The 14,590-nt window shown below is 48.5% G+C and overlaps 1 protein-coding gene across 2 annotated transcripts in view; it reads right to left on the bottom strand.

The window, feature by feature from the left end:
* The window catches only part of WHRN (whirlin), a 45,182-nt gene that overhangs the window by 16,022 nt on the left and 14,570 nt on the right, over nucleotides 1–14,590 (bottom strand). For both annotated transcript variants that reach the window (XM_065035974.1, XM_065035973.1), the window contains exon 3: nucleotides 5,058–5,183. In XM_065035974.1, coding sequence (XP_064892046.1) covers nucleotides 5,058–5,183 — 126 coding nt within the window. The remainder of the gene's footprint in view (nucleotides 1–5,057; nucleotides 5,184–14,590) is intronic.

Below are 14,590 nucleotides of genomic sequence, written 5' to 3'. Positions count from 1 at the left end.
CCCTCTGCTCATCTTCAAAACTGCTGTTAACGGGGCAGCAACACAGCTAATAAGGCAAAAACGAAGGTGTAGGTAAGAGAAACCCAAAGTCCTATAGCCAGCTGAGAAGCGAGCTGAATCCTTCAAGCTGGGCTGATGGCAGCCTGCAGCTCAAGGGGAAGAGTGAGCACGTGACAGATCATAGAATCATAGAATACTGGGTTGGAAGGGACCACAAAGATCATCTGGTCTAACCCTTCCTGGCAAAATCGCATCGCAGCAGCTGCCACGAGGCCCCGGTGCTGGCACAGCGCAGGTCCGGCTGCACCATCTTTCTCCTTTGGCTCCTGTACGATGCTCAAATCAGGAGGTCCTGCAAACCGAGCTGCCTGCTCTTGGCTGGTCCTTCCCTCCTCAGCCTTCCCTGTGGAAGAACAGAGACAGCACTGGGTACGGGCTTTGCAGGTCACGACCAGGGGACTGTAGCCCTTTACACCGGCTGGATGAAGAGGAGAGGGCACAGAGCAAGGGTGGGATACTCACAGATACTCAAACCTACACCAGATGATTGCAGAGCAGAGATCAGTGGTCAAAATCATGTGCCAGGGATGTGAAAATTCCCTGGTTTGAAAGGAAGAGCCTGAGGCCAAGATCAGCTCTGTGAACCAGCTCAAGGAACCAGGGACACGCAGCTCCACCTGAGCTGAGCCACCGAGACCGAGAAATGGGAAAGGAGGGAGCCCAAGGGAAGGCAAACGACACAAATGACCACAGTGCCAACAATCGGACCCCAGAAATAGCTCAGGTTCCCTCCAAGCTCTGTCAGCTTTAAACCAACAATCAGAAAATGTCTGACCACCAACATAACAGGGAGGGTAAATTACACAAGTGCCTAAACTGCCAAGAGAAAGGTGCATTCAGGTGCAATGAGCATCAGCTCCCAGGTCTCCCTAATCCACTGGAGCGGAATTTGCTGCTCATATAAGTGCACCAGGCTCACTGCAGCACCAAAATGATGAAAATCCAAATTTGATTAGATAAGTTTTATTGCAATTATGAATCTTTAATAGTTTTCCCTATCAAGGATTAAACTTTCATGACTTTTTTTGTTCAGGACAGTTATACAGATTTGATAACCTTTAATTTCTTAAGAGGGGACCAAAAGGAACCTGGCAAACCCTCGCTGTATCGGAGAGACCTGAGGGGCCCTGGAGAAGCTATCTGATCTCTCTGTGCCTGTCCTTCATCGCTGCCTCAACATCGATTTTGAGTTCTTCATGGCTCTCTGGTCTCTCATGCTCTGCTATTACAGTGCCCAACACAAAACCACTTCTATCTGGTGCTACCAGAGCATTAACACTGGGTGAGAACAACATCCACAAAACACTGGGGTGAGTTTCAGCACCTCGTGCATGGGGAAAAAAAAAACCTTGCAAAAATAATTGCTGGTGAAGGGCAGATAAGGGAATTGTCAGACAGCTCCATTGCCCGCAAATCAGCCTATCTTGATAGGCTCCTATTAGAGCTGGAAAGAATTTTTTGCTAATTAGCATAGATAATAATTATTTTTTTCCCCTTAAGTCAAGGACAATTGGGAAGGTAACAAAAGGCTGCAGAGATGCAAAAGAACCAGCTATTCAAACAAAAGTTGACCCCGGTGAATTATTTGCTGTGTGCATAGATCCAAACCAGCACAGAATTTAAAAGTAATAATAAGACACACAAAAAGTTGCAATAAATCACGGAAAAAATATTTTCCTGGATATTTCAGGAACAAGTTTTCAGTTGTGCTCAGCTAATGGTGGGTGGATATAATGGGACCTACCGAGGGCCTGATCACTCCTGAAAATGAGATTATTCTCATTTCCTAGGGAAAAATCTACCGTGAAATGCAGGGGCTGAATATAACATATAAAAGGTGATTGACCACAAACAAGGAGCGGAGTTCACAAATAACACACCCCAATGAGGGGCTGGGCTCTTTTTTCTGGAGGCAGAGAATAACATGGGAAAGGGAGGTGCAGTCGAGAGATTTAATGACCTGAGACAAGGGTTCTGAGCACCTAAAGTCTCTTAAAAATAATCAAATTTAGCTCTGGGAGAAATTCAGTCACACAGAAAAATAGGTGAGGGATTTTAAACATCAGTTAACATTAAATGACACCAAATTGAGCTGGGACTAACAGGACTAATAGGATGCAAAATGGTTTGGCATCGGCACTAGGTCTTATTTAATGCCACTAATGTGCGAGAAGAGAGGTTAAATTACACTCGTGGATACCACTAAAGCAGAAGGAGTCTCTCCCTAGCACAAATAATTACTAAAAGCAGACCTTAGGAAATTAAAAATATGGGCTGGAAAAAGTATGAGTCAATTTGGAAACGGTCAAATTAAGACTTGCAGAAAAATAAGGAGGTTCTCAACTTCCCCAGGAGAGAAACAAAATGTGGCAGATGATCCATGGCCACCAAGGTGAACACGGCGTGTTGGAAGGATGAGACCGATTTGGGAGCAAGGCAAGGGACCAGCAGGTGCCAAGTGTTGTCTGAAAACATGTTCTTGTCCCCAAACGCCTTGCAAAACAAACCTAAGGAACAAAGTCGGCAATGAAATTGGGCCAGAAGAAAAGGCTGGCTCTTGGGGTAGGCAATTTAAGTAATGATTGTCCCCATGGAGGTGGCATCGCGTGAGGGACCACTCCTCATTTTGTGTGCCACAACCACCCACCTCCTCAGTGAATTTCTCACCCTACAGCTCATTCCCCAGACTACGACACAGCCAAGAGGCTCTTTTCTCATTCTTTTCAGTATCTTTGTCTACATGCAGACCTCAAAATACAAGCCAGTTTTCAAGAGGCTTCATCACTGCCACCGATGATGTAAAATCATTCATCTCTTCCTATTTACAGTCTCCCTTTTTCTCTTGTATATGGATATACATGGATCGTTGTGGCATTTTTTTTTATTCCGGCCTTTACGCTGGGAACTCAATATTGAGTTGTTTGTTCCAAGAAAACTACTTGAAATCTGCTATTTCTGATGTGAAGGTCAAGGAGAGGAGAAAAAAATGGTCTTAAAAAAGAAACCTGACAAAATAAACCACCAGAAAAAATGATCAAGGAAGAAATTGGGATGAGCTGAGCCACGAACACCAGCGGAACAAGCTCAGCGCCTGCATCGCTGTGAACGTCACGTAGGAGACAGAAAGGACAAAAGCTGAAAGCAAACAAGACTGGCTCACGTTCCTCCTCTGCAGTTCTCTGCTAACCTGCACTTTTTCAGCCGGAGAACTTAGAACGAGGCAGCAGATTTTAAAATAAGCCCAAAGAACACGTTGTCAGAACTTTTATGAATGAATAAACATCAAGAAGGCCAAGGCCAAGGGTATGAATATTTAATTATGGACGGACTGCTGCAGAGCGCTCTGCAGGGCTGTGGTACCAAACTGGCTCCAGCGGGGCCACATCTCCCCCAGGTCCCCATCTCGGGACCATGGCCCTGTTTCTGTAGCAGGCAAATGCAGCTTAGGTTTCAGGCCTGAGTGAAATGTCCTTGGGTTTGACTGGCTTTCAACACCATGCTGTTCATCCTTTCATCTAAATTTAAGGGAAATTTAAAATACGCATTAAAACATTCAAGATTTGGTGTCACGGATGAAAGGTTTTCCCTAAAATGAAAAGTCTGGCAGAATCGACTCGTAAGCAATTCTGGTAACAGATTCAGTGGAAGAAGCAAAACCCACAGAAGCATCCACTGCCTGGGAAGTCTGGAGGATCCTTCCCATTGACTTCAGCAAGGTTGTGTGTTTGTTCAGAGGGCAATGAATTATCTGGAAATCACATTTACCCATCGAGTTCTTCCCTCCTTGTGGTACCACCCAGAGCAGTGCAGGGAGCATGTGGTCCAGTCTAAACCCCCGTGTCTAACAGCAGAACAAAGACCTTTCTTTATCTCCAAATCTCCAGGCAGCTCTAAATTTGCAGCCTGCAGCACACTCAAATCAGAGAAGTGTCCGTGCGTATCTGAAATCGCATAAAGCTTGATGTTCAGAAAAGCATCAGCCTGCTGGCCCGCACAAATCAGCCACTAGAAAACAGAACAGCATGGAGAGAGATATAAGGAATTGATAGGCAGAGGCTCCGGTGTGCAAACAATTGCCATTGCGTGGGCACGGTGCTCGGCAGGGACGGAGAGGAGCAGCGGACACCGCACATGTGCTTCGAGTACAGCCTGAGGGTGATTTTCTCGCCTCCCTGGCAGGCGTGAAGTGAGAGCTGGTACAGAGGGAAGGGTAGAGCAGCTCAGAGGTGATGTGTGTCCACAGTGGGATGAATTAGATGTAGGATCTCACTTTACAAGAGGTCCAAAGCAAAACTGCAGCCAGCTCCAGACCTGTGCAGCCTCAGACAGGCCCAGCCAACCCACAGAGCATCCTTTAGGAACCTGTTTGACCTGGATGTAGCTGGAGGTCCCACCAAGCGAGGCTGCTGATAGATCAGCTCTGCTCTAGCCCTGAGGCTGATCCTGCTGTTTCTGCTTTGTTAAGACATGATCTTTGTGAATGCCAAAGCTGCGGTAGGAAACCAGCACGTGCCTGTCCCGCCGCAGCAAGCCCGGCCTCTTCTCATCACACGTTCCCTGCAGGCATAATGGGTTTGGGTGTGAGATGCAGGAAGAGGGCAGAGGACCAGGAGTTTTAATGGAAAACTCTTCTCCGCCAGCTCAGGAGCGAGTTCCTTCCCCTGCCGGCTCTGGGCTGAACTCTCAGATATCTCCACCAAAAACATGCCCATCCCCAGGCTGCCTCAAGGGGGATAAATCAGGTGTGGGAGTGCACTAAGACAGAAGGCAAGCACAACTTACTTCTGAAGTTGCAAGGCACTATTTCTCTCTGCACAACCACCTTGCTCCCTCCAGGCTTGGAAGCCAAAATGTCCAAAGAACCTGCCTTGAAAAGCTGTGTTGAGAAATGCAACGTTCACCTCTCCAGTGGGGACACAGAGGCAGAACGGCAGCAGTGACACACTGATGTGTCCCCACAGCCACAGCGTGTGAAGCTTTACCGGCATCACTCTTACCTTTAAGCCAGTGCTCTCTGCTTCGGAGCCCTTATCTACTCCGGTGATGTAGATGCCCAGGGAATATTCAGCCCCTCCTCGGATCATGAGGCCCAGGGATTTCCCTTCATTCAGGACCAGATTCACCTGCAGAGGAGGAGGAAGAGTCCTTTATGTGGTGTCAGCTCCGTGGTTCTGACAACAGCCACGTCCCCCCACTGCCACCAGTTCTTCCGCTTCTGTAGATGCCTCTGCACAGCCATATACCTTATTATCACTAATTAATAACGCCAGGACAGATTTTTCCCATCTATCCTTCCCAGAGCAGGCAGCACATACTGCAACAGATGTTTAATATTTTCCACAAACCTCTGACAGGCTGAAGTACCAACGCAGCACCTGGACAGCTGTTTTCCCCACCAAATGCTGGCCGCGGGGCTGATTTTGCAAGGTATGGCCAAGCTGTTAGCCAGCTTCCCATCTGCCTTCTTCCAGCCTCTTACTCTGAGGGCCTGATGATATATTAAAGTTCAGGTGAGAATTTAGAGTGAATGAGCAAGCTGGTATTTAGCTCCCTCGAGGACTCTCAATTTAAAATGGCCTTTGTTCACTCGCTGCACGACATTTTCTACATGAAAACCTCCAAGGTTTAGGGTTCTTTTTTTGCTTTTGTCCCAGGTCTTAAGCCAGTTCTGGAGAAAAGCAGCCAGCAGGAATAAAAACAAACGAGAAAGGCCAAAATGTGTTTCACACTGATAGGAAAAGACTGTTTGTGAATGGTTTTTATGTTTAAAACTCTTCATCACAGTCAAATCGAAAGCTTGTCCATTTACCTGGATGGGAAAGTCATTTCCAGCTTCAAGTCACTAATTAACCTGCCTTTCTGAAGGACGTGGCATCACAGAGGGAATTCAGCCCAGCCTTAAGGAGGATGGTATTGAAAACCCATTTTTTAATCTTGGTGGTGGTGCAGCAGCAAGAGAAAAATCAGCAGCAGGACATAAACCTACCTAAGGACAGAATACTGCAGAATTCTATACTTTAAGAAATGGATGCCAAAACAGCTCCTAATTTTCTATATCAGTATCACCCTGGCTGGCAATTGCATGAAAGCCTCATCAGCTATGTGTGTTTTATTGATCTGCATCCCACAAACGCACTGGGGACAGGGGCAGGGTCTCAGCTCCCCGTGCTCCAGGAACAGCTGGAAAGCTGGAGAGAGAACTGGAAATATATTAACTACCTGTATCAGCATCCATGTCCAGGGCTGGACAAAACTGACGTTCCCCGGCTTAGTCCTTCCCCTGCTTTAAAGTGCACAAAGTGCTGGAAACAATTTTAGGATTGAAGTATTATAAAGGAACCGTAAAGAGACCTTCACGCTTCAGGCACAGAGGAAAGCGGGACATCGCACCCACCCAGCAGAGCGTTTGTCTGTCAAAATCAAGGGCAGTTTAACTTTATCTTTACATGAGAACATTGCTCTGGATAGAGACAGATTACTTTATGGAACATTTCACTGGGTTTTATTAAAACCAGAAAAATATTAAACTCTCCCAAAGTACTTCTGTTTTCTCCCCTTCTAACGACATTCAGCATTTCCCTTCTACTGTAACTTCTTCACTACATCGTGGCCATGCCTCCCAAAAATTCCCCAACTTTGGGAAAAATACAAGTAGCAGAAATGCAGCAAAGTGCATGGAATCACAGATCAGGGTCTGGTAATGCACATAACCCCTCTATGAGCCCCTGAACAAATACATGTGCCAGCACTTCACTGGAATTAGCAACAGGTGGGGTAGCTCCATACCAAGACATTTACATTTCCCTTTAACACTCTCCCGACCGGCTGGTAAGCTGAGAAGCTGCTCTCCCCACCACGATAACATCAGATCGAGTAAGAGATACTCCCTCTCCCTATAAACCTGACTGCTGGGTGAGCTGGTTTGTTTACACACGTACCAGGCAAATCTATTCTTCAAGAAGCAGAAAGCAATGAATACAGCCTGGAGCAATAACGGGCTGAAAGACCTTCCTGCAAAGCCAAACTGCGTGAAAAAAAAAGCTAAGCACTACTTAAGAATATGTCCCTGCTGGCAATCCCAGAAAGTTGGGTTGTTGAGGACTTAATTGCATTTCTTAATCAACTAATGTCTACGCCTCTCCAAATAAACCCCGCAGAAATTGCAATAGAAACCCAGGGTGCCGGGAAAAGCATGGCAGGAGGGGAAATAACTCCTTTGGGAACATTTGGTTTATTGGCAAACTGCAGATTTAGGGAATAGCTGAAAAATAAAGCAGGTGCTCACAGGCAGGGGGCTCAGTTTGATCAGACTGGGGAGCGACAAGGGGGGCAGGAGGAGCAGAGAGAAAGCGCCCAGGAGCCAAACCGAGTGATAAGCCGATTGCAAGGAGGAAGCAAAGGCTGAGATACCCCATGTTAAGGGATAAGAAGGGAGATATTTTGCACACTGTTTCCCAAGGCTGCCCCAGAGATGGGGCACAGCACAGAGACAGTGGCAGGTGGGGTGACACCATCATGCCAGCTGCCCACAGTCCTGTCCCATCAGGGACACCTCTCCCGCACCATACGCCCACGGTCCTGGCACGGCTGTGGGGTGGGAGGGAGACTGTGGGGAGACAGCAAAGCACAGACCAAGCTCTGCTGTCCATGGAGGGAGGTAAATGTGTCCAGTCCGACCAGGCTGTTGTTTCCAGCCGTTCTCACCACCGTGACTTGATCCTGTCACAATGGAAAGCACTGGTCCCCCTGGGGACAGACCCCAACACACTGTGTCCTGGACCAAGTGCTTCTGCTTGGCCTTTTCCACTCAGGTAAATGGGTTTGTCCGCGTATGATTAACACTTCTGTGCAAGTCTTGCTTCATTTTGGTTACATTTCCACTTTGTTTCCTCCCTCCTTGACTCCCTCCCTGTTCTGCTGCCAGGCAGGAGTCCAGAGAAGCTGTAACATACCTCAGGGATCACTCCCAGCTGCTCTAACACCATCCTAAAAGAGAAACAGCAAGCAAGGCTGTGCAGGAATGCAGCTATTCTGTGGGGGGAACAGAGGACATCCAGGTAAGGAACCCCCCAACACCTTGCTGAGAAAGACCAGGTGTTCCCAGGCCCGCAGCAGCACAGACCTGCACGGTCCCCATCTCGTCCTCCGTGCCGCACCAAGGCTGTGTCCAGCCCCGGGCTGCTCCTGTGCCTACAACACAGAAGCATTTGGAAGATCAGGGTCACAATTTTAATTTCAATTTCAACACTGAAACATCTGCTGCCTCCTGTAGCAGGAAATGAAGGAAACAAATGCCATCATTGGTACTGTGTTTGCTCTGAGTTGATTCTTGCATGGGATTTCGTTTCTCCACGTTTATGAAATTACCTGTTGACAGATTCAATTTTGCCATTGGAACAAGCGCTTTCAAACAAGAATTACTCTGCATCAGTACGATTCAGCACACAGCTGAGTGGCTGAGAAGGTTTCACCCATGCTGACAGCTATTTCCACGCTATTACTGCTACCACACAACAAAAACAACACTTAAGGAGGCTCACAGGGCTCATCCTCCTCCTGCTTCCCAAGGAAACCCCCCGGCTTATGTCTAGACACCCTGCAAATATGGGAGCACAGTCCCAGGGACAGAGAGCCAGCTCACAACCCATTCACTGAGGCACTGGGAGCAGTGGGGTCCCCACTGCTCGGGGAGCTGGATCCATCAGAGCTGCCTCAACACCAACCACCACCCAGGCTGGGCTTGGTAAAGCCACACTGGGGATTTTGCTGTCACAGCTACCCTGGGAGCCACCTCCAAGGGTGTTTAATATGAACACAGCTGCAGTGCTGCCTCTGGCTACACAACAGACGTGTGGGGCAGAAGTTTGCAAAGAGGTTATTACAGCAGGTGTGTGCATCTCCCATGGCTGAGAGGTGACACTCAGGGCAGAGGGACCAGCAGACAACAGCAGCAGTAGTGCAGGACAGTCTTTAAGCCAAGCCTTAGCACAGCAGCACTGCCCAGATCTTGGTCACACTGCTGTTGAGCCCAACAGCCACCTCTCCATGGGGCTGCTCGACTCCTGCAGCACATTAATTACCGCTTTGGGATGTTTGAAGTGCCTGAAACAACAAAAAGATGAGGTAAGGTCTGATCCAAGGCACATTTTGGGGTCAGTCTGCTGCGACAGTGCTCCAGGCCACCAAGGCAGCAGGATACCTTTTGTCCCTGAGGAACTGGGGGACCAGGGGTTCATGTCACATCCTCCAGTCACCACAGGGAACTAACCACATACCCCCAAGCAGCCTGGACACGGTTCTGGCTGTAAAGCAAACCAGCAAGGTCAGAGTGAGCAAACAGCGAGAGACACAGGGAGTTGTACCACTTCACACTGAAAATGTCATTACAATCTAATAGAAAGAAATCCTTCCTTATCTCTCCTGCATCTCTTATCCTTCATGCTCAAGTAGTCACCATTAGCGTCTCAATCGTTTAAGCCACACAATGTTATCACAGATACAGCTTTTGTTTTTTATAATAATTATAGCTACTTTTGAATACAGAACAGCCTGAAGGCAAGGAGACATTCACACTCTCTTCTTTACATATATTTTCTTTCTTCTGCTGCACCAAAAGCTTAAAGGAACAAGCAGCTCCCCTGGCAATAAGCACATTAGAGCAACGATTCAGCTGATGAAATGGCATTTCTCAGAGAGTTAGCAGTCTGACACTTGCCGAGCATTTTGCACAGTTCATCTTCCTCCTGGCTCAAGAGCACCTATGAGTTTCTGCTGGCTGATGGTTTCCAAAGTGCTTTTAATGAAATAAAGTTTTGATCCCAGAACTACACCAATGACAATTCACAGGCCAAATGGTCCTTGCGGTTGTGAAAAATCTAGAGGACTTAAGCCTGAACATATCCTAAAAATCAAACTGCTCTGAAGCACAAGGTGAGCACTGGGAGCCGGTCCCACCTTTCCAGCACAGAGGCCCCATCCTCTGTTGGGGTGGCACTGGGGACCGTCACCTGTCACATTGCCACCTGGAAACAGGTGGCTCTAAGAACGTTTCACCAGAGCTTTGCACTAGTGCAAGCCTTTCATTTCACATTTATTACTGACCACCATCGCTGGCTGCTTCACCTACAGGGAAGATGGGAACTGGGCCCTAATCAAACCCTGGATCCTCTGATTGCGACTCCAGGAAAGGCTGAGGGAAGGCAACAGATTAATAATAGCAAAACTTGGGAAATATAGCCACCTCTTCTACTTGGCACAGACACACAGATATGGAAAGTGTAAAGATACCTCCTTCGTTCCATCATTCACTTTAGTTCACACATCCCTTCTTGTGCCTTCTCATGAGAAGGCCTGTTAAGTCAGGTCTACACTGAATAACTGGCCCAGATCTTACCATTCACCTCCTGCTCATCCACACAAAACAGCCTGTGCCCCAAGTTTGCTGCAAGCTGGATTTTAGCCCAGAACCACTGAATGGAACAAGATCATAGAATCATTTTGGTTGGAAAAGACACTTAAGATCACTGTGTCCAACCATAACTTAACTCCGGCACTAACCCATGTCCCTAAGAGCCTCATCTCTGTGTCTTTTAACCCCTCCAGGGATGGTGACTCCACCACTGCCCTGGGCAGCCTGTTCCAATGCCCCACAGCCCTTTCCATGAAGAAATGTTTCCTAATATCTGATCTAAATCTCCCTGGCACAACTTGAGATGGTGAAGGCAAAGCCAGTGGACAGCTGACAATCCCCCAGTCACTTCCCAAAGCCCCATGGTGGCTTCTTCCACAGCTGAGAACGAAGGAATCCCAGTGTCCACCCAAAACTACCACAGAAAGGCAAAGGCAAGGAATGTGTCAGCTCTAGGCCAGTAATGCTGGGTGCCTTCTGTCCTGATCCCATAGCAAAGCTGTGCAGGGAGGTCAGACTGACCCCACAGCTGGATGCCCAACCACCCCCGCTCCACAGCTCCACCCCACCGCCCGGTGGGACCGCGCAGGGACACAGCCGTGTGCCAGGTCCCTCCTCCGCCAGACGGATCGGTTACACTATCACCATTTCAAGCCTTTTGATAATGAATGCTCCTGCCTCCAGATAAGCAAACTTGTTAAACTACGCTACAAAACCCATCCTTTCAGGCATACAGAACAGATGTGCTGGAGGGAAAGGTAGCCAGACAGGGATATCTCTGTTGCCTGATGAATGTCAGATGCCTCCACCAACCTTGAATTTAACCTTGGAAAAGCTGGAAATACCACCTGAACTACAGCGGCGTTGCAGGCTCACTGAACTGTAGCAACGCATTAGCAAACTTGCTGGTTTACATCACTTCTCCTGCTGTAGGGCTGAAGTCTGATCTCTGCTGTACTTTCCCAAATGGTGCCTGTTTGAAAGCTTTTGCATATGTATTCCAGGACGCTCAGATCAATCAGAAATAGGAGAGAAAGAGGGGAAAAAATAACCAGCTAATCCCCAGCCCTTCCCTCAGAACGTAAAGCCATCCAGAAATCAAATAGCCCTTGGGGGTACCTGTCAATTCCGGTTGACTGGGCTGAATTAACCAGGGATATGTTGCATTTATTTGCATGATATTTGTGAACAGAATAACCCCACTTTCAACAGATATATATATATTTATCTCTACAGATACAAAAAAAAATAAAGGAGGAAAAAACTAGAGGCAGGCTGTTTCTGTGTTCTGGCACATGTTTCCATCTCTCAGCGGTGCACAGAAAGCCAGGACAAAGCGACTCAGTAATTCGTGCCCTGAAGCATGCGTTCAGACAAATGACACAGGCAGTCACGCCAAATAACTCCTCTCCAATCTACCGGCCAGGTCAGGCTCTCCATGTTGCCATCCAGCCTCTGATCACAGTGGTGCTTTATTCCGCCACCATCTGGCAGAGCAAGGCACCTCTGGACACAGAACTGTCCGGGTGGCCCGAGTCATTTAACAGCTGTGGCATCCAGTAATTTTCTTTTGCTGGTCTTACAGATGGGAATTCAGGAGGGCAGGTTATTGCAACACACACACCAAGCCTTGTGCATTCGCACCAATGAGCAGGAGCTGGGTTTGGACACAGGCTCAAGGCAGTGCAAGAAGTGGATGGGTCATGGTGGTATTCTGAGCAACCTTGGGTCCCACCAGAGCTGACAGCTACTGCTGAAAGCACTTCTGAACCACCAAGCGAGGGAGAACGGTGCATTGTGCTTGTGGCCAGCAAGGACAGACGCCATTATCGGGGCAAGGAGAAGACCTCTGGCAGTGCCAGATAATTCCCAGGGCTGGAACAACACTGGGCTGAGAGTTTCTGTTAGAAGGGGGGGCGCATGGCCCACGCGGCACAGAGGGACAGGATGGGAACAGAGTGACCGATGTCACCGGTGACACACCACAGAGGAGACAAGCCTGGAGGTTGAATACAGCCGGTTCTCACGATGCCAGGGCTGCCCTCTGCGTCACATCTTTGCACAATCGTTTCTGTGAGCTTTAAATATTTCCTGCAATGGCCACTGACTCTTCCCAGGCTAATAAAGGGGACTTCAACCCCTGCCCTGGGGTCAAAGCATGATCCTGCACTAGAAGAAGGCAAAGGGCTGACTGTTTGATGCAATACCAAGGAAAGGAAGAAGAAACTCAGAATTTGGAAGAGCCAGGTGGAGAACGAGGGTCATCACCACTCTGCACACCCGGGCAAAAGGTCCTGAAGCCAGCAAGCCACAGGCTGGTAGCACCATGAAGACTGCGCCTCCCACCCAAGGCCGGCAAATCTTCCCAGTGCTGCAAAGAGGCATCACAGCAATGGCACCAGAGAATCACAGCTCAGAACAAGGGTAGCCACTCTGTGTGCCAAGGTCCTAAAGCCCAGCTCAGCTAGAATGGTGAGCAACTTGGACCTGAGGCCCCCCACACCTTGGGAATGAGTGTATCCAACAGCAGCCAAGCCCAGCATGGATGCTCTTTGAAGTTTAACATGGCTTTCATTCAACTTGGCTTCATTCCCTTCCAAAGCAGATTAAGCTATGGTAATTAAAGCTCTTTTAACTTGCAAAGTTCAGTTGGATTCATTTTCCTGTGTACATCCTCTGGGAGCCAGCCCTGATGAGCTCGGGACCAGGAGCAGCAGAGGAAGGTGCTTTGGTGTGATGACCGGACAGTGCAGCAGCCGAGCAGCCCGGGGACAACCAGAGCACCTGTGACTGCGTCTCCATGGGGGCTGACGGGAAAGGGCTGCCTGGGGCCCAGGGATGTGAAGAGCTGCAGGATTCTGAGCAGTTCACCTTGATACAGAGCAAGGAGTAAAGGAACACTGTGCAGAGAAACACCTCCTACCTACAGCTTCAAAGAGTCACTGCTGGCCCTGTCAAGGTGACACTGAGGGATAGGGGGTGGGGAACACCAGCAAGGCAGCACTGCCTGCCTTTCTCTTCTCTTTAAAGTAAAAATAATGGGGCTTTCTCCCTTGTGGCCCACATGAATATTTCATCAGCAAAACACCTCATCCTCTATCAGATTTTCTGCACTCTGGCTGAGGTGGGAAGCTGCAGGTTACAGATTCCTCCACAGCCTTTCCAGGTGGAACTGAGGACATTTTGGGCATACAAACTAAGTGCTGGGGACAGCCAGAGTGACTCAGGATAACAGGATGGAAATATGTCAAGGCTCCAAGCAACTCCATGCCTTTGGGAAGCAAGTACCTCGCTCGCTCACATGACAGTACTTTGATATCCCATGAATACTGGTGAGGAAAAAACATGTCCTGCTTGTACCAGACAAACTGGTTCCCTATCCATCACCACTGAGAGCATGAGCAGACTCTTCCCAACCCAAGCTATTCTATGATTCCCCAGCCTATCTTTCAGTGCAAGGGCATCTGAACACTGTTCCTCTGCATCTACAAGTCTCCAGGTCTGTTTGGGCATGGGAAGCACATGGGAGGAGAAACACTAAATCCCTGAGATCAGATACTGCAGCTTGAACTTATCCTCAGCTGGCTTCACTTATTATAAGGCTGATTTCTAAGGAGGGAAGGCTCACAGCAAGAGGACTGGAATTAGGTGTGCTGATATGCTTTCCTTTCTGTCGAAGACCCAAGATGCAGGCTCTGCTGGAGTGGCCAGCACTGGCCAGACACCACCAGCTCCCCTGGGTACCATTACAAAAGCCGTTTGTTACAAAAGCCATTTCCTTTCCTTCCCACTCCATTTTCATTTGCCAGGGGCTTTTGCACAGCACTGCTCAGGCCCTTCCCGGCTCAGCCTGCCTTTTCCCAAACAGAAAAGGAAAATCCTCCACTTTGCTTGATAGCATAACTGCCAAGAGACACAAGAAAGCCTGATGAGAACACCTGAGGAAAGACCTGAAACACATGCAGAAGGGCAGTAATGCACTCTGAGATCCAGCCCTCCAAATCTATGAGAACACAACATCCACGTCAGCCTCTCAGTGACCACATTGGCCACGGTCTCCAGCCAAAACCACCACCTCTTCAAGAAAAGCCTTAAAAGCAGTTTCTGGTCTGACCACTGTTC

Source organism: Columba livia, chromosome 19 (assembly GCF_036013475.1).
Source record: "Columba livia isolate bColLiv1 breed racing homer chromosome 19, bColLiv1.pat.W.v2, whole genome shotgun sequence".
In the NCBI taxonomy this organism is placed as follows: domain Eukaryota; kingdom Metazoa; phylum Chordata; class Aves; order Columbiformes; family Columbidae; genus Columba; species Columba livia.
This window is presented reverse-complemented; position numbering and strand designations above follow the sequence as displayed.